This window comes from Oryctolagus cuniculus, chromosome 7, assembly GCF_964237555.1.
Source record: "Oryctolagus cuniculus chromosome 7, mOryCun1.1, whole genome shotgun sequence".
In the NCBI taxonomy this organism is placed as follows: Eukaryota; Metazoa; Chordata; class Mammalia; order Lagomorpha; family Leporidae; genus Oryctolagus; species Oryctolagus cuniculus.
Genome location: NC_091438.1, coordinates 22,739,732 through 22,757,934, shown reverse-complemented (window position 1 = coordinate 22,757,934; position 18,203 = coordinate 22,739,732). Strand labels below are relative to the sequence as shown.

At 62.8% G+C, this 18,203-nt stretch overlaps 2 protein-coding genes across 7 annotated transcripts; one reads left to right on the top strand and one right to left on the bottom strand.

Annotated features, from left to right (window-relative positions):
• Window positions 1-1,262: 1,262 nt before the first annotated feature.
• On the top strand, window positions 1,263-13,919 carry SLC4A2 (solute carrier family 4 member 2; the record flags this gene model as incomplete). The annotated part of the gene is given in 24 exon segments (NM_001082319.1): window positions 1,263-1,376; window positions 3,239-3,404; window positions 3,533-3,774; window positions 3,854-3,972; window positions 5,703-5,935; window positions 6,026-6,168; window positions 7,133-7,313; window positions 8,763-8,898; window positions 9,003-9,168; window positions 9,288-9,402; window positions 9,488-9,672; window positions 9,837-10,021; window positions 10,023-10,033; window positions 10,036-10,062; window positions 10,247-10,462; window positions 10,546-10,694; window positions 10,804-10,998; window positions 11,568-11,822; window positions 11,935-12,024; window positions 12,171-12,337; window positions 12,671-12,924; window positions 13,022-13,191; window positions 13,417-13,590; window positions 13,692-13,919. Coding segments are annotated over 24 exon segments (3,711 nt in total). The 3' UTR covers window positions 13,773-13,919.
• A 103-nt stretch (window positions 13,920-14,022) lies between these two features.
• Window positions 14,023-18,172, bottom strand: FASTK (Fas activated serine/threonine kinase). Of its 6 annotated transcripts, none has more exons than XM_008263900.4 (10): window positions 17,966-18,172; window positions 16,795-17,208; window positions 16,138-16,317; window positions 15,885-16,021; window positions 15,258-15,471; window positions 15,004-15,163; window positions 14,710-14,801; window positions 14,502-14,637; window positions 14,311-14,425; window positions 14,023-14,232 (listed from the first exon to the last, which is right to left on the bottom strand). In XM_008263900.4, the coding sequence occupies exons 1-10, from the start codon at window positions 18,045-18,047 to the stop codon at window positions 14,125-14,127; spliced, it is 1,638 nt and encodes a 545-aa protein (XP_008262122.2). In that variant the 5' UTR covers window positions 18,048-18,172; the 3' UTR covers window positions 14,023-14,124. The 6 variants fall into 6 exon arrangements, with proteins under 6 accessions (XP_008262122.2, XP_002715095.2, XP_008262124.1 ...); XM_002715049.4 differs by having other exon boundaries at window positions 15,885-16,024; window positions 17,966-18,171; XM_008263902.4 differs by having other exon boundaries at window positions 15,885-16,024; window positions 16,976-17,208; window positions 17,966-18,170.
• Between the last annotated feature and the right edge of the window lie 31 nt (window positions 18,173-18,203).

Genomic DNA, 18,203 nt, shown 5'->3' with positions numbered 1-18,203 from the left:
ACCCCGGATTATGGGCACCGATGCTCTGGACAGAAGCTGCTTTGTGTTCGGGGATAGCCGGAGAGGAGTGTGGGGGGGGGTGAAGGGAGGAGGGCACAGCCTGGAGGTGGGAGGGAGCCCCTGCAGGTGCTCAGCACAGATCCCCACACCCCTGCAGGACACCTCTCCCCCACGCTGGCCATGCCCTGGCTGAAGGCCTGCTGAGGGGGAGGTGGAGAGAGCAGTCAGCTGAGTTGGAGTGCTCGCCAGGAATGTGTCGCCTGGGCTCCCCACCCTGGGCTGATACCCCCCACCTGCACTACTGACCCTCCACTGACCTGCCCTACCCGTGAGGTAGCCCTAAGTTGGGCTAACTGGGCTCCCCAGACCGGGGAGCTTCAGTATTGTTACCATCCGAGAGCCTGGGGGCCCGTTGCGCTGCCCTCCCTGTGGGAACGGGCACTCCTGCTGTTCTCCCCCAACAGTGCCTTCTCGGGACTCCCCGACAGTCACTGTCAGGAGGGCAGCAGCCCGGGCTGCTCACCTTTTCCTCGCCTGAGCCGGCGAGGGGAGGGGTGGGGAGGGATCCCGACTGCCCCTCGGAGGCTGAACCTCGGAGTTTCTGTGCCCAGCCCATCACGTGCCCCTCCCCCATTATAAAGCTCTGTCCAGCCTGTGCCCACCGGCCGGCCCTTCCTCCCCTCCCACTGAGTGAGTGGAGTTGGGATCATGCCCTTCCCTGCGGGAGCCTACTTCTTTCCTGCGTGCCGGCCCAGGCAGGGGAGGGGGCACCCCCTCCCAGCGGGTGGCCCCCCGCTTGCCTCTGGGCCCCCTCCAGAATCCTCTCTCTCCCTCCGCTTCCTCGCGGGCAGCCTGCCCCTCCTCCCTGCAGCTTCTGCTCCGCGGGTGTCTCCCTCTCCCCACCACACCCCTGTCTCTGGTCTCGGGCCCACCTCCCGGGTTCCTGTTTCTGCCTGGGCCCTCACTCCCGTTCTCCCTCCACTCTTTATCGTTCCCTCCCTGATCTCTGCCGCGCTCGCTTCCTCCCCCTCCCGTCCTTGCGCTCAGTCCCTTGGCGCTTCGTGGCTACCTCCTTCTCACTCCTCTTCTCTCTCTCTGTTCGTCTCTCTCCTTCCTATAAATAACTCTCCTCTTTGCTCTCGCCGCCTCTGAGGGCCACCCTTTCGGCTCTTCGAAGTCGAAGGGGATCCTGAGCATCGAGGGGACCCGCGTGGCGGGCGCCTGGCCTGCTCAGATGGTGATCGGTCCTCTCCCCCACCCAGGTTATGCCTCCGCCTTGTTGCTCTGAAAGCCGCAGCGACAGCGAAAAGGGCTAAGATTTGGCCATGAGCAGCGCCCCCCGGCGCCCCGCCTCGGGCGCAGATTCTTTCAGAACGGTGAGTGTTGCCTGCGGGGTCCTTCGCCGCCCCCCCCCCCCGCCCATGCTGGCGGCCACAGCTGCTCTGGCACAGGGTTCACGCCAACCGGGTGCGCGCTTGTGTGTGTGTATGGGTGTAAGCTCGGAGAAGGAGGCTGTGGTGTTTTGGGGAGACCTACTGCCATCCCTACCCTGGTCTTGCAACTTGTGGCGCGATCGAGAACCTTTCAATCCTTGGGGAAAGAGTTAAAGACTGTTTCTTGAAGACCTAGACGGTAGTTTAGCCTTAGTGGAACAGGAGCCTTGGAAATCCTGGGTCTCCAACCCTGCGACCCCTTCAGACCCGGCCTTGGTACGGCACGGAGGCTCGCGCGCAGCGCCTCTCTGGCTAGGACTTGCGTCTACGGCTGGCTCCGCCCCCGCCCCGCCCCCTGCCCCACGTGCTCCCCAGGCCCGCCCCTCCGCTCCCCCGCCCCCCACGTGGCCGCCGCCCCACGTGGCCCCCTCCAGATTTCCCTAAGGAGGCTAATGATTAACCCCAGGTGCCACAGTCAGCCCTGTAATTGGTCACTTTGGCCCAGTAGGGCACGTGACTGGGAAGGGGTGCGGGCCCGTGCCCTTCCCCTCTTTCCCGTGTTCACCCCTGCCGGTCATGGACTTCCTCCTGCGGCCTCAGGTGCGAGGGGTCCGCCGCCCCTCCCCCCTCCCCAGGCTGGCTCCCTGCGCCCTCTCCCGCCTGCTTCCTCCTGCGGTTCTGCTTCTGGTGGGAGCCGGGCTCCAGCTGTGGCGATGGGCTGGGCAGGAGCCCTCTGTGCAAAGGAGAAGCCAGCCTGACCCTGTCGTCCTCTCGTATCCAGTGTCCCCGCCGGCTCCAGCGGCTCCAGCTCCCCACTCCTCGGTGTCTCCCCAGGACCCGCCCTTCACCCTGGCCCTCCTACCCTGGCTCTTCCTTGCGCTAGCCGCCGGTATTGCCATGGAGGGGCTGCCTACCCCCGCCCCTGGAGGTCCCGATGCCCTTGAAGTGCAGAAGCTCCTGAGCAAATATTTGGCGGCGCCCAGAGCAGAGACCGGCAGGGGGTGGGTGGGGGGCTGGACCAAGGCTGCCCGCCCCAGCTCTGCTGGGCTAAGCTCTCCCAGGCGCCACCGCAGTCCCTGCCTGCCCGGCTGGCCCTGCCCTGGCTGTCTGCTGCTGCTGCCGCGCTCCGCAGGATGACTCAGGTGGGGGGAGTGGGGGTGGGGTGAGGGGCGGGGCTCGCTGCCTGAGGGGCTGGTGGGGCCAGGCTTGCTGCTGTGAATAGGGGGCTCTGCTGGCTAGGTGAAGGGTGCATGTTCCTGTCCCTAGTAGGGCTGGGTGTGCGTGACTCATGCCTACTCTGAATCAGTTAGCTTGTGGGGGCCGCCAGAACTTACTTTTGGGGCTCAGCAGGTTTCCTGTAGCCAAAAGGAGTTTCTTCACTCTCTGCCATGTGGACTGCCCAGTTAGCACACCCTCCCTCCAGGCTGCAGAAGGGCTGGACACACGGGATGTCTGCTGGGATCTCCAGACTGGGCCCTTTCGCCTGCCCCAGAACTGATGGACACTGACTGCAAGACAGGGTCCGGGCAGCCGGGGGGTGACTGAGTTCCTGGCATTGGAGGGAACAGATTATGGGGGGTATCAGATCCCAGATTTGAGGGGACCGTTTGCCGAAGAGTGTGTTGGAGGGGGGAGACTGCTGGGGGTGGGAGAGGGTACTGGGTCCCTGGTGTTAGGGAGGGTACTGGCAGCCAGGGATCCACTGCCCGGAGGCTACTGGATCTCCAGCGCTGGGCAGGGTAGGGTTTTGGAGTCCAGTTCCCAGTGAGCCCCTGTGTGACCTCGGCTACCCCTCTTCTTTGCAGCCAGAGCCAGAGAGCTTGGGCCCTGGGACACCTGGGTTCCCGGAACAGGAGGAGGATGAACTGCACCGCACCCTGGGCGTGGAGCGGTTTGAAGAGATCCTACAGGAAGCCGGGTCTCGTGGAGGGGAGGAACCAGGCCGCAGCTATGGGGAGGAAGACTTTGAATGTGAGGGACAGGCAGGGGTGCGGGGGAGGCAGAGAGCTCAGGCTCGGCTGAGCTAGGGCTGGGGTTGGGGGCCAGGATGGCTGGGGGGGACTCTGCCTGCCAGCAGCCAAGCCCCTTCCTCCCTGCAGACCACCGGCAGTCCTCTCACCACATCCATCACCCGCTGTCCACCCACCTTCCACCGGATGCTCGCCGCCGCAAGACCCCTCAGGGCCCAGGACGGAAGCCTCGAAGGCGCCCTGGAGCCTCCCCAACTGGAGAAACCCCCACCATTGAGGAGGGGGAGGAAGATGAGGAAGAGGCCAATGAGGCTGAGGGGGCCAGGGCACCCACTGAGCCATCCCCCGCCTCCACTCCCTCTTCGGTACAGGTGAGGGAGGCCCTGGGCACTTGGGGAAGCCTGCAGGGCCCTGGCCTGTCCCTTCTGCCCACAAGGGTCCGTGTCGCAGTTCTTTCTCCAGGAGGATGAAGGTGCGGAGCGGAAGGCAGAGAGGACCAGCCCATCTCCTCCTACACTGCTGCCCCACCAAGAGGCAGCCCCTTGGGCCACCAAAGGGGCCCAGACGGGGTAAGTACACCCCAGTCAACAAGTGGCTCTCCCTTGCTAGAGCGCTGAGGTGATGCACGGAAAAGAGTGGACCGTGAAGTCATCAGGCTGGGGTTCAAGTTGGCCCATGGTCTGTAGAGTAGGTGTAATAGAAGCCTTCTCACTGGGTGGTGTAGGGATTAAAGGGTGTTGTGAGCTAAGATTCTAAGTGTGGTTTGGCCAGGCAAGGAACAGATAGGCTAAGCTGCCCCCCACCCCTCGCTTGGCCCTCCACCCTTCATGTCAGAAGTGGCATCGAGCTATGGCCGGGGAACTGAACTGGTGGCCTCCCAGTGCTGCCCCAGGGTTGGAGAAGAATAGGGAACCCCCATCATTCCTGGGGAGCTGCTCGTCCACCCCAGTTGGAAACCGAGAGTTATCATGTGACACGGCTCCAGGATGCTGTCCCTGCACGCAGTGGCCTGGCTCAGACAGAGCGTCAGTACCAGCAGGAGACTAGAGTTGAGTTTGGGGGCACTAGTCAGGGACGGCTTCCTGGAGGAAATGACTTTGAGCCTGTCTGAAGGTCGCTGCTATCACAGACCTGTTGTGTTCTGGGTGCCAGGTAGTGCGAAGGGCTGACGGAGGTGCAGAGTGCAGGGGCACGCCGAGGAGACGGGCTGTGCGGATGGAGCTGGCCTCTGATGTCAGCCAGCCGGGAGGAAGCAGGAGCCTCGGAGAAGGCCTGGCTTGGAGACGGGATGGGGGCAGTGGACAAGGGTGTGCACAGTGAGGGCTCCGAGGACGGGAGTGGATGAGAGGGCCTGGCAGTGGACAGCTCTGTCATAGGAGGGGAAGTAGGCTTGGAGCAATGGAGCATCTCAGTATCAAGAGAGGAGGACAGGGAGGCAGGTGGGGTCGGGCCTGGGGCGCTGACACAGAATGGGGAGAGCAGCAGAAGTCAGCGCCTGCCAAGGATGAGGCATTTGAATTTGGTTGTTTTCGTTTGTTTTGTTTTATTAATTCGAAAGGCAAGAGAACTCTCGCATCCTTTGGTTTATTCCCCCTAAATGCCCACAGCCACCAAGGCTGGGCCAGGCCAAAGCCAGGAGTCTGGGTCTCTCACATGGGTGGCAAGCTCCCACGAACCTGAGCCACCAGCCCCGCCTCCCAGAGTGTGCGTTATCAGGAAGCTGGAATGAGGAGCAGAGCCGGGGCTCAGACACTGTAGTCTGGGACGCCGGCGTTCCAAGCAGTGTCTTAACTGCTAGGATAGCGCCCAGTCCAGGATGAGATATTTGTGCCCTCCCCACAAGCTCAGGGAAGCCATCGGCAGCTTCCAAGGCCTGTTCCACCTCAAAGACCCCTTTAATTAGTGATGCCTAACTCTGGCCACCTCCCGAGTCCTGTGGTAGGGGTGTGTGGGGGCAGGGCTGAGGGGCTAGGGACTGAATGCAAAGTAATGTTTTTGATCACCTGCTGCGAGCCACGCCCTGCCCTGGTGCTTTTCCCAAATTTCACCTCTCTTAGCACCATGAGGGGTTTAGCCCCACTCTGCTGAGCAGTTGATGTTGGTGGGGGTACTTGTTCAGGGCGCACAGCTAGAGACTGCTTCCGGAAGTCTCCCACTTCCTGCACCCACCTTCTGAGGGGGGGGGAGAGCATAGGACGGGGGCGGGGGGGTCTGGTCCCCATCCTGCATTCCCCTGTGTGGTGCTGGGTGTAGGGGAGAAGGCCACTTTCTTGGGCTCAAGGCTGCTCTGTCTCTCCAGAGTCCCGGTGGAAGAGGTGGCAGTGGTGGCCAGTGGCACAGCAGGAGGAGATAACGGGGGTGCCTCCGGGCGCCCCCTGACCAAAGCCCAGCCCGGGCATCGCAGCTACAACCTTCAGGAGAGGCGGCGCATTGGGAGCATGACCGGGGCCGAGCAGGCGCTACTGCCCCGCGTGCCCACAGATGAGAGCGAGGCGCAGACGCTGGCCACAGCCGACCTAGACCTCATGAAGAGTGAGTGCTGGGGCCTGGGCCGAGGCTGGTGCTGGTAGGAAGAGGAGTGTGAGAAAGGGGAAGGCTGACTCAGACTCTGTCCCTGGCCAGGTCACCGGTTTGAGGACGTTCCTGGGGTGCGGCGGCACTTGGTGCGGAAGAATGCCAAAGGGTCAGCTCAGAGCAGCCGGGAAGGGCGAGAGCCTGGCCCCACGCCTCGCTCGCGACCCCGGGCCCCCCACAAGCCCCACGAGGTACCGTTCCCTGCATCAAGGCTGCCCCACCGTCTCTCCAACCATCTTCTCTCTAGCCTCTGGGGCAGCAGCAAGCTCACGCTCCGCTCCGGGGCCACCCGCTCTGGTCGCCACGGTTGCAGGAGTGCAACGGGCACATCTGAGCGTTGTGGTTATGATTCATGCCGGAGACATTGCGGATGTGTGCGTGTCGTGGCCGTCTTCTGGCAAGGTGGCAGTGAGGTGTTTGGGGAGCAGCTGCCTTTTTCTGGTTTGAACAAAGGGACCCTGTGGGCCAGAGGTAGCCGTGTGCGGCCCTGTGCTTCGTTTTCCAAACCCAGTTATCTCTGTGCTCACGGGCCCCTCCCAACAGTTTGTGAGGAAGGCGGTGCAGGTGGAGGCAGCCGTAAACCAGGCGGCTGTATCTTGGCCAAGGTCACTTCGTTACTGAGTGGCACTGCCCGTCGTCGACTCCAGGGCTCTGATCCTGAACTCTGTGTATATTTTTGAGCCTTTTTATTGAGGTATAACAGTTGTACAGGTATTTCCAGTCGTCTCCAGCGTCCAGCTCAGTGTTGCTCATGCGACACCTGGAAAACTGCCACCTAGATAGAGGCCGTCCCCACACGCATGGTCAGTGGCCTTCAGTGGCGCCCACCCTCCTGTCAGTTGCAATGAATTTTGCCGCTTCTTGCATGCACATGGATAGCATCACGCAGGTCACTGCTCCATCTAAAGTGCGAGTACAGCAAGCGCTGGCTCGGGTAGCACGCCAAGCAGCTTATGTGCCTTTCATTTAATTCTCATAGCCCTTTGGGGTGGGCAACAGACAGGTTGGTCGGGACCTCGGGCCCTCTGGGCTGTGAGCTGGGGGGGGGGGGGGGCTGACTTGCTCCGCGCTGAGACCCATCCCTGTGGAGGGGTGGGGGTGGGGGGAGCGGCCTTGGCTCCGCACCCTGCAGTGCCCTTCTCATCTCGCCCCAAGGTGTTTGTGGAGCTGAACGAGTTGCTCTTGGACAAGAACCAGGAGCCTCAGTGGCGGGAGACGGCTCGCTGGATCAAATTTGAGGAGGACGTGGAGGAGGAGACGGAGCGCTGGGGGAAGCCTCACGTCGCCTCTCTGTCGTTCCGCAGTCTCCTGGAGCTCCGGCGGACCCTGGCCCATGGTAACCTGCACGTCCTCTCCCCAGAAAGCCCCCGCTCTTTGGCCTGTTCTCTGAGAGCACTGTGTGTGGTCCCTCGCCCCGGCGTCCCAGGGGTTCTGCAGGGCGGGAGTGACGCTGCCCTCATGTGTCTAGCGTTGGCAGTGAGCAGGTTCTCTGCGCCTGATGTTTTCAATGACGCATTTCAGGGTGGCAAGCTTTTTTTTTTTTTTTTTTTTAAGATTTATTTTATTTATTTGAAAGAGTTACAGAGAGAGGTAGAGCCAGAGAGAAAGAGGTCTTCCTTTCTGTTGATCCATGCCCCAAATGACCACAACGGCTGATCAGGAGCTAGGAGCTTCTTCCAGGTCTCCCACACGGGTGCAGGGGCCCAAGGACTTGGGCCATCTTCCACTGCTTTCCCAGGCCACAGCAGAGAGCTGGATGGGAAGTGGAGCAGCTGGGACTTGAACCGGTGCCCCTATGGGATGCCAGCACTACAGACTGGGGCTTTAACCTGCCACGCTATAGCGCCAGCCCTTGGCAAGCTGTTTTTAAACCATTTTGACAGACAGCTCTCCAAAGCTCCTAGCATGCCTTGTGAGCGTCGTGTAGATTCTAGGGCATGTGAGCTGATCCCTAGGGTCGTGTGCGTGTCACTGATGGTGTTCCAGCCCGTGGCCGCATGCTTCCTCCTTCCCGTTGGGCAGTCACTGCCAGTTGCCGGAGGGCCTGTTCCCCAGTAGCTGAGGACCAAGAAACCTCCTGGTGGCGCTGTTTCCAAACCGAGAGTGACAAGGCTCCGAGAGAGTCTTGGCCCTTTGGGTACAGTGCCAGAGTGCGGGCACTTGACGGGCCTGTGGCTTTGCCGTGTCTGTTTTGGCTGCCGATGAACTGTTTATCCTTCAGTTCTTTGTTCCTGAAAGCTGACCTTGCCGGTGATACGACCCGGTCACTTTGAATAGACTTTTCATTTCTGTATGCAATGGTGGTGAGAAGTCTAGATGTCGCCCAGGGACAGCTCTCGGGCCTGGAGAAGTGAGGGGAAGTGGAGGGGGCTGAGGGGAAGGGGGCGTCTCCAGCTGGTTCAAGGGCTGCCACGGGGACAAGGCCGTGTCCTGCGTCCAGAGAGTGGGACAGGGACCTCGGAGCAGACACACAGCTCACCAGGAGGAAGGAGGGACTTCTGCCAGCTAGGGTGGGCGGCCTGGAGCGTCCCACTGAGGCTGGGTGCTCCCCACATGGAGCATCTGTTAGTGAGTGTTGATGGTCTCTGCTGAGCCTCATGCCATTCCAGAGGGGCGGTCAGGGTGCAGAGAGAGGTCAGGGTGACATGGACATCAGGGACACTCCAGCCCTCTTATTTGTAGGCTTGTGCCCATGCCCTGGTCACACCCAGCTGGATGCCCCCATCCACGACCAGCTCACCCACCATGGTTCTCTGGGGAAATCTCCATGCCGCCTCTCTCCTAGGGGCTGTGCTCTTGGACCTGGACCAGCAGACCCTGCCTGGGGTGGCCCACCAGGTGGTGGAGCAGATGGTCATCTCTGACCAGATCAAGGCCGAGGACAGAGCCAACGTGCTGCGGGCCCTGCTGCTGAAACACAGGTGAGGCCCTTTGGGGCAGGGGGGCCCTACTTCCTCCTTCCCGCCTGTCCCTGGCGGCCCCTGCCGTCACCCTTGTCAACCTTGCTGCCCTCTGCTCCCATCAGCCACCCGAGTGATGAGAAGGACTTTTCCTTCCCCCGCAACATCTCGGCCGGCTCCCTGGGCTCCCTGCTGGGCCATCACCACGGCCAGGGGGCCGAGAGCGACCCTCATGTCACTGAGCCCCTCATTGGAGGAATTCCCGAGACCCGGCTGGATGTGGAACGAGAGGTGAGGGGACAGCAGCGCTGCCTGGGGCTGCTGGCAGGACTGTGAGCGAGCCTGGGTGTGAGCATGCAGCGGGAGGCGCCCACCCGGGCTGAGTTCCCTCCTCTCCCGTGTTCCCCCAGCGCGAGCTGCCCCCCTCGGCCCCGCCGGCCGGCATCACACGTTCCAAGTCCAAGCACGAGCTGAAGCTGCTGGAGAAGATCCCGGAGAACGCCGAGGCCACGGTGGTCCTTGTGGGTATGTGGGGCGAGTCTCGGGGCAGAGGGGGCTCTGCAGCCAGGCCTGGCGCCTGCGCTCGCCCACGACGGCCTCCTGCCTCTAGGCTGCGTGGAGTTCCTCTCCCGCCCCACCATGGCCTTCGTGCGGCTGCGGGAGGCTGTGGAACTGGATGCTGTGCTGGAGGTGCCCGTGCCTGTGCGCTTCCTCTTCCTGCTGCTGGGCCCGAGCAGCGCCAACATGGACTACCACGAGATCGGCCGCTCCATCTCCACCCTCATGTCGGACAAGGTCAGTGTCCATCCGTCCGTCCTCCTCCGGGTCCTGGTCCTCCTGGCCAACCTCAGCCCCACCCCCACCCCCACCCCCAATGCCCACGGATCGTGCTCAGCCCCGGCTCTCTGCCCTCGAGCCTCCCACTTGTGCCCTTCCCAATCGCCGTCCTGCTTTGGTAGCAATTCCACGAGGCGGCCTACCTGGCAGACGAGCGCGAGGACCTGCTGACCGCCATCAACGCCTTCCTGGACTGCAGTGTGGTGCTGCCGCCCTCCGAAGTGCAGGGCGAGGAGCTGCTGCGCTCCGTCGCCCATTTCCAGCGCCAGATGCTCAAGAAGCGGGAGGAGCAGGGCCGGCTGCTGCCACCCGGGGCTGGGCTGGAGCCCAAGTCTGCCCAAGATAAGGGTACGGGCCCGTGCCGGCCTGGGGCCGCCTCGAGGAGGGAGCGGGGTGCACAGGAGGGCTCTAGGGGCACCCTGGGAGAGGCCTGGGTTGCAGTGCTCTTGGCGACGGGCTGCGTGCACAGAGGAGGGCCGGGTAGCATGGCAGGAGGGGCCCACGGGGGCCCTGACGGAGGCCTGGGTTGCAGCGCTCCTGCAGATGGTAGAGGCAGCAGGTGCAGCTGAAGATGATCCCCTGCGGCGGACTGGCCGGCCCTTCGGGGGCCTGATCCGTGACGTGCGGCGCCGCTACCCACACTACCTGAGCGACTTCCGGGACGCGCTCGACCCCCAGTGTGTGGCTGCTGTCATCTTCATCTACTTTGCCGCCCTGTCTCCTGCCATCACCTTTGGGGGGCTGCTGGGTAAGCAGAGACCTCGGCTGGGGCAGAGACCTTCGGGGGGCTGCGCGGGACCCTGCTGCAGCTGCTTGCTACTACGTCCTCAGGAGAGAAGACGCAGGACCTGATAGGGGTGTCGGAGCTGATCATGTCCACGGCGCTGCAGGGTGTGATCTTCTGCCTGCTGGGGGCTCAGCCACTGCTGGTGATCGGCTTCTCCGGGCCTTTGCTGGTCTTCGAGGAGGCCTTCTTCACGGTGGGCGCTCCTCCTGCCCAGTTCCAGCTGCCTCCCCCCGCCCCCGGCCCAGACACCCACCTCGTTAAGTCGCCACTGACTCTGACAGCTCCCTGTGCCCCGCCCGCAGTTCTGTAGCAGCAACCAGCTGGAGTACCTGGTGGGCCGCGTGTGGATCGGCTTCTGGCTGGTGCTGCTGGCGCTGCTCATGGTGGCCCTGGAGGGCAGCTTCCTGGTCCGCTTTGTCTCCCGCTTCACCCAGGAGATCTTCGCCTTTCTCATCTCCCTCATCTTCATCTACGAGACCTTCTACAAGCTGATCAAGGTGGGCGGGAGCCAGGGCCTACCCTGTCCCATCTCGCGGTTCTTCCTTTGGGTTGGGGGCCCGGCTGGGCTGCAGCATCCCCAAGCCAGTCTGGGCTTGGGTTTGTGGAGCCTACAGGGCTGGGACTTCTTGTTCTTCCTGCTCCCACTGAGTCTCCCTGTCACCAACACACAAACCAGGGTTTCAAATCTTTCAAAAATCCAGCACGTGTTTAATAACAAAGGAAACCCATGCTTCTGTCACCGTATCAACCCAGGGGTGCAGCAGTGGTGACACACATCACAGTCTGGGCATCAGGGGTGTGTGTGACAGGCTCAGGAGGTGGCACCCCAGGCTTCTTCAAGCCTGGCTGGTGCACAGCCTTCCTGCCTTCGCCTGGCTCCTTGGGGCCCTCTCCTCATCCCATTCAGCCCCATGGTTGGTGCTGGTTCTCTGGATCATTTTCCCAGTCCAATAAGAGAAACTCCTTGAAGGCAGGGCGGGCTTTTCCCCACCCACGGACAGCTGAGTGCCGGGAACCTTCTCTGCAGTCCAGCTGATGGAGTCCTTTGTGGACCTCCCCTCTCCAGATCTTCCAGGAACACCCGCTGCACGGCTGTTCCGTCTCCAACAGCTCAGAGACAGACAGCAGCGAGAACGCCACCTGGGCCGGGGCAGGATCCACGCTGGGGCCGGCCAACAGGAGCTCAGCTGGACAGGCCGGGCAGGGGAGGCCCCGGGGCCAGCCCAACACAGCCCTGCTGTCGCTGGTGCTCATGGCTGGCACCTTCTTCATTGCCTTCTTCCTGCGCAAATTCAAGAACAGCCGGTTCTTCCCTGGCCGGGTGCGTGGGCTTGCGGGCTGCAGGGAGCCGGGCCAGGGTAGAGGTGACTTGTTGGGGGGTGAGAGGCAGCCGCAGGGCACATGGCCTCTGAGCGCGGTGCTTGCCCACTCAGATCCGGCGGGTGATTGGGGACTTTGGGGTGCCCATTGCAATCCTCATCATGGTGCTTGTGGATTACAGCATTGAGGACACCTATACCCAGGTAAGGGGGTGGCCGTCTGTCCGGCACTGAGCTGCTTCCTCGGCCCTGGGTCCTGGGTGCTCTCTGCTCCAGCCCTCAGCCTGAGCCTGTCCTTTAACTGGGTAGATGACAAGCTTTTTCCATCCTATCCCATCTCTGCCCTCCAGAAACTGAGTGTCCCCAGTGGATTCTCAGTGACAGCCCCTGACAAGCGGGGCTGGGTCATCAACCCCCTGGGCGAGAAGAGCCCCTTCCCAGTGTGGATGATGGTTGCCAGCCTGCTGCCTGCCATCCTAGTCTTCATCCTCATCTTCATGGAGACGCAGATCACCACGTGAGTGGTCCTAGCATAGGGGCGAGGTGGGGGAGGGGGGACCAGTGTCCCTGGCCAGCATGGGCGCACAGCTGCACTGGGCAGGGGAGACCATGGAGCGTGAGGACTCTGACTGCCAGGTGGGCCGCTGGAGGTTTATTTCATAGGCAGCAGAAAACCCCACTGATGCTGGCTGGGCTGGGGACAAGGGCTGAGGGGCAGGTTCAGCTCCTCGTTGGAATTCTAGGCCTGACAGAATGGCCAGGGACCACCAAGTTCCGGAACAGACACAGGGTCTGGCTGGGGGGGGGTTCTGTGTGCAGCCTGGGCCCCGGCAGGTTTCTCCGCTCTCAGGCTGATCATCTCCAAGAAGGAGCGCATGCTGCAGAAGGGCTCCGGCTTCCACCTGGACTTGCTGCTCATCGTGGCTATGGGGGGCATCTGTGCCCTCTTTGGCCTGCCCTGGTTGGCCGCTGCCACCGTGCGCTCTGTCACTCACGCCAATGCACTCACCGTCATGAGCAAGGCTGTGGCGCCCGGGGACAAGCCCAAGATTCAGGAGGTCAAGGAGCAGCGGGTGACGGGGCTGCTGGTGGCCCTGCTTGTAGGTATGCTGCTCTTGGCCCTTCCCTCCCAGGGGCTCTGCGTCACTGGGTGGGGAATCTGTGCCAATGACATCTCCCCACGCCCCGCCCCGCCCCACAGGCCTCTCCATCGTTATCGGGGACCTGCTCCGGCAGATCCCCCTGGCCGTGCTCTTTGGAATTTTCCTGTACATGGGCGTCACATCTCTTAATGGGATTCAGTTCTATGAGCGGCTGCACCTGCTGCTCATGCCGCCCAAGCACCACCCCGACGTCACTTACGTCAAGAAGGTGAGCCCCAGCTGGAAGGGGCCTCCGTGCCTCTGCCCCATCCTGGTCTACCTGGGTCGCCCTCCCGCTCTGACGGCCCCTTTACTTTCTGTACAGACCAGGCTCTGGAAGCACTTAAGAAGGTATCTCCGTCCCCACCTCTGAGCAGGGGAAAGGGGTCAGCCCCACGCCCTGGCTGCGGCCAGCTGGTCAGAAGCCCGGGCTCAGCCTGTCTCCCCTCCCCAGGTTCGGACCCTGCGGATGCACTTGTTCACGGCCCTGCAGCTGCTCTGCCTGGCCCTGCTCTGGGCTGTCATGTCCACAGCTGCTTCCCTGGCCTTCCCCTTCATCCTCATCCTCACGGTGCCGCTCCGCATGGTGGTGCTCACCCGCATCTTCACTGAGCGAGAGATGAAATGCGTAAGGGCTCCCGTGCTCCCTCCCTCGGGCCTCTGCAGCCCCCCCCCCCCCCCCCCCCCCGCCCCATCTGTCTGCTTGCTAACAGTCTCCTCCTCCCACAGCTGGACGCTAATGAGGCGGAGCCCGTGTTTGATGAGCGGGAGGGTGTGGATGAGTACAACGAGATGCCCATGCCTGTGTAGCTGCTGCCTGGAGGGACGGCCAAGGGACTGATGGACAGAGGGAACGGGGGCTGTGGGGTGCTTCCCCTGCCCTCCTTGTTTTTATTTAAATGAATAATTTAAAGCTTTCTCCTCTCCACCCCGCCCCCGCAGTAAAGTGCTTCAGCCGCCACCTACTTCTGGCCTTTTGTTTCTTGGGGGGGAGGCATGAATGGAAAAGAGGTGTAGGGGACCCCAGCCCGGCTCCCTGTCCCAGAAATGAAGCTAGCAATGGGGAAGGAAAAGGACTTTAATGAAAAACCAAAACATAGGGAGCCAAAGTGCAAATTGTCCACCCCCCATAGGGGGGCCATCCTGAACCCCATGTGATCCCTCACCCCCCTTCCGGCCCCCAGCGGAGCCCCAAGGCTTGCAGCTTCTGCCTCAGGTAGCTCTTGAGCTGGGGCAGGCCTCTCTGTGACTCCAGTTCCTCAAAGGGCAGCTGTGGGGAGAAGGCAGCAGGTTACTTGCGGGGCTGGGAGTGGGGACATGGCCGGACAGGGCAGGGCAGGCCTCTTACCGGGAGGAGCTGGTAGCCCAGCAGGCCCAGGTGCCGCTCCCTCAGGGCCCGGGAGCCCAGCAGCACCCTGCCGTCCCGGCAGAAATGCCAGCGTTCCCGCAGCATCAGCACCACCCTGGGGGCGGGGGGCAGACACAGGTCAGGGTGCGGTCGGCAACACAGCCAGGGCTCATCCGCCCTGCCTCCCTTACCTCTGGGCAGGGTCCCTGGTCGTGGGGTTAGAGGCAGCCTGGCCCTGAGGGCAGGACCTCGGTGGGTAAGGTAGGAAGGGGTCCTGGGTCCTGACGGGAAGCACAGCACCGGAGCTGCTGACACACAGCAGGAAGTCTGCAGGGGCAAGAGGGCCAGTGCCTTAGCCGAGGCCATCTCCCCAGGCCTGCTTTGCCCGCCGGGGCTTACCTGTGCAGTAGCCTGGAGGCACAGTCAGGTCCTGGCGGTATTTCTCCTCCCCCAGCAGCTGGCGCAGCCCCTCGGCTACTATGTCCTTGTGACTGAAGGGGAAAGGGCGCAGTTAGTGGAAGGTCCAAGTCGGTCCTGGTCAGGTCCTGCTGCTCTGGACAAACAGCCTTGGGGACTGTTTTGCTGTCATCAGTGCAGCCACCTGCCCAGTCCCACGGGCCCTCTGGCTGTTCTACACGACTGCTTCCAAGGCGTCCACACCCTTTGCCCCACACCCCACGCTGCCCTACCCACCTGTACTTGCAGCGGGCACGGTCGGTGATGAGCGGCTGGGGGAAGATGGGCACTTGCTGCCTTCGGGGAAGGCGGGGACCCCGGTATCCCGGGAGCTCCAGCTCCACGGCCGTGTCAAGCAAGGAGAGGTAGCGTCGCACAATCAGCGCGTGAGGGGTGCCTGTGGGGAGGTGGGGACTGGAGCTCGCTGGGTTGCAGGTGGTCCCCGCTCTCCCAGGTCCTCAGGGGCCCCACCGGCCATCCGGTCAGCATACCACTGACGTGGTTGATGAAACTCGGGGAAAATACAAAGTGCAGGGCTCTGAAGGGCAGGCACCGGAGCTGGCACAGTGACATCAGGATGTTGACCGTGGCCAGGGGTGCCACCCCTGCCTCCCGAGCCAGGATCCTCTCGAGGCAGGGCATAAACTGCTGTTCCAGGGGCAGGTAGTTCAGCCGCCCAAAGGGCAGCACCAACTTCTGTACCACCTGTGGGGCGACAGCAGGGCGTTACCCAGCACAAGTCTTCTCCAGTGAGCTGCACGCTGCACTTGGCGTGGAACACTGCTCGAGAGGCAGAAGGGTCCCTCTAGCTGCAGCATAACACAGGTTCAACAGCAGCAGCAGTGTCTTGGGCCGTGTGACGAGAGAAGGGGACGCTGCTGTGGAGTCCGGCTCTGGAGTCATCAAGGAATGAGACTGATAAAACTAGATGGTGCCCAGTGCTCTGGAAACTGCAGCTCGTTCTGCCCTCCCGCTCTTCCACAAGCACTGCACAAGCCACTGGGATGGTATCTGCGGGTGTGGTGGCCCTGGGGCACAGCGCAGAATGGCCCAGCTGCACCAAGAGGCTAGGCTGAGCCTGAGGGTGATTCAGAGAGGAGCATGGGAGGTATGCCCACCTTGCTGTTGAGCTGGGCTTCCTGGACCACCAGGAAGTGGGCAATGGCTTCCAGAAGCTGGGGCTCCCGCAGCCGGTGCCGGGCCAGGTGTCGGGCCAAGAGCACCATCACGTGGGGAGTCAGCTCTTCGGGCCTTGCTTCTGTGAGGAACAGCTTATCATGCCGGACCCTCAGGTCAGGCCCGCCCATGGGCTAGATGCCTCCGTGCCTCGGCCCCTCCCCCACCCACGTGCCTTTAAGCCCCTTCCAGCACCTGCCAGGCTGCTGATCAGATGCTGCCGTGGATGCCGCAGAAAGCGGGGGCAGCTCAGGGCAGCTTCCAACCTTTGCCCGCCGCGGAGGACGGGCTGCAGAGAGGGAGGTGGTTTCGGAGGGAGGCGGAACCTTCGCTCCTGCTCCAGGGCACACACCAGAGGCCCATCTGATGGAAAGCCTAAGACGGAGAGGGGCAGAGGCAGGCCTGCTAACAGAGCTGTGCAGCTCTGCTCTGACGGCGGGGTTAGTCAGGGAACTCCCCCCAGCCCTCTCCGTCCCATCTCCTGAGTAGGAAGGTGTGCTGAGTTTTGGTGGAAACACTGAGAAATGTTAAGTATCATGTGAACATGAGGTTATCACTATGATCTGTGGGGGAAGAGGCTGAGACAAAGATGACAAACAAGCCCTCATGGCAACTGTGACAAACTACAGTGGCTTCCCAGAGCACTACATTAGAAGGAGCCTGAACAAAGATGGAAGGAGCGTGGTTTGACTCATGTCTGCCATCAGGAGGGGAAGCAGCACCGAGCCAGCCTGGGTATGTGTCATCCGGGGCCCAGCCCGAGAGGCTGAGTGTCAGCTCCATTCTCGTTCTCTAATCTTCCATTCTTAGCGCCCATCCCTTCCCAGACGCCCTCCTCAAGCCCCTCCTCACCAAGTAAGACTGCAAGGTGCAGACACACGTGGATCGTGTGAATGTCATAGGAGGGGCAGTTTCGGATGATGAGCTGACTCAAGTCCTGCAGTGTGGCCTGCTCCACGGGAGGGGGCCGTGGCCGGGACCCCAAGAGCTGGCCCAGACGACGAAGTGCCACAGGGTAGTGGTGGGCGCGCACCTTGGTGGGGTTCTGGCCCAGCCAGCGTAGCAGCTCCCCAGGGGTCCTCGCCTGTTCCAGAAGCCGCTGCAGTCCTTGCACGTGGGGGCCTCCTCCGAGAGGCCGGTCCCCCCACTTGTTGGGCCCCAAACAGCAGGGCTGTACTGGCGGGAACAGCAGCAGGCCAGACAGCCGAGCAGGGGAGGCCTGGGCAGAGAGCAGGACTCGAAGCATGGAGTTGGGTGACGGAGACCCTGAGGGGCAGCCCAGAAGAGGGGGTGAGGTTTCCTTCAAAGGGGAGAAAGACCTGCCATCTCCTCCTAACCTCACTCCCCAGCCAGAGGGGCCTGGAGACAGAGCAACCTTGGGTGACCCCTCTGCTCTCCCCCGCCCCGCTCCTTCCAAACAGCAATCATAATGCTTCAGCGTGCTCAGCGCAGCGCTATGCACAAGGCAGCTCCACATGCATTATCTCCTCGGTGCTCCTTACACGCCTATGGGGGGGGGGGGGGGGTCGGCAGGGCTGCCATCACTTCATTTCGCAGATGGAGAAACCAAGGCCCAGAGTGGCGAAGAGGTTAAGGCTGAGGTCATTAACCGGGTTAGTGGTTGCGCCCAGTATGGAGCCCAGGAGGCTCCAGCAATGCGCCCTCCCGACGACCACCTCCCGCTCCCGCAGGAGGCGGCGGCGGCCCGGAGGGTGGAACGCGGGCACCGCAGCCGGACAGTGCTGGGTTCCATGCTGGGCGCCCCCACTTACCAGCTGTGTGACCTTGGACAAGTAGCTTCGTCTCTCTGCCTAAGTCTCCTCACCAGTGAAATACGAATGCAGCTCCACCGCGCAGGGCGCGGGTGAGACCCGAGTGCGCAGTTTTGCAATGGCGCGGAGTCGGCGATGTCGGGGTCCCCCACACCCACCCCAGCCCAGGGACGCCAGGAGACCGTGGCCACCGCCGCTAACACCTACTCCCGCCACCCTCCCGCGGCCCGCCCCGCAGGCGCCACCCCTACATGACTCCCCAGGCCCCGCGCAGGTCGCTCCCTCAGTCGGTCTCGGGGCCCGGGGGCCGGGTTCCCCCCGCGGCCTCCTCATCCGCGGGCCACAGAGTCCGCCATCTTCCCAGCAGCCCCCGGATCGCCGCCGGGACGCCAACCCCGGCGAAGCGCTTGGCCAGCGGAGACGTGGCTCCCGGCAGGCGCTGCGAGCCAGGGCGCCGCGGGCCCCGCCCCCAGCTTCCGGGAAGTGCGC

Coding starts and splice junctions, on each gene's coding strand:
- FASTK (XM_002715049.4), bottom strand. CDS start 18,047: ATGAGGAGGCCGCGGGGGGAACCCGGCCCCCGGGCCCCGAGACCGACT. Junction 15,164..15,257: donor TTTCATCAACCACGTCAGTG/GTATGCTGACCG, acceptor ACCTCCCCACAG/GCACCCCTCACGCGCTGATT. Junction 14,638..14,709: donor GCCTCCAGGCTACTGCACAG/GTAAGCCCCGGC, acceptor TTGCCCCTGCAG/ACTTCCTGCTGTGTGTCAGC.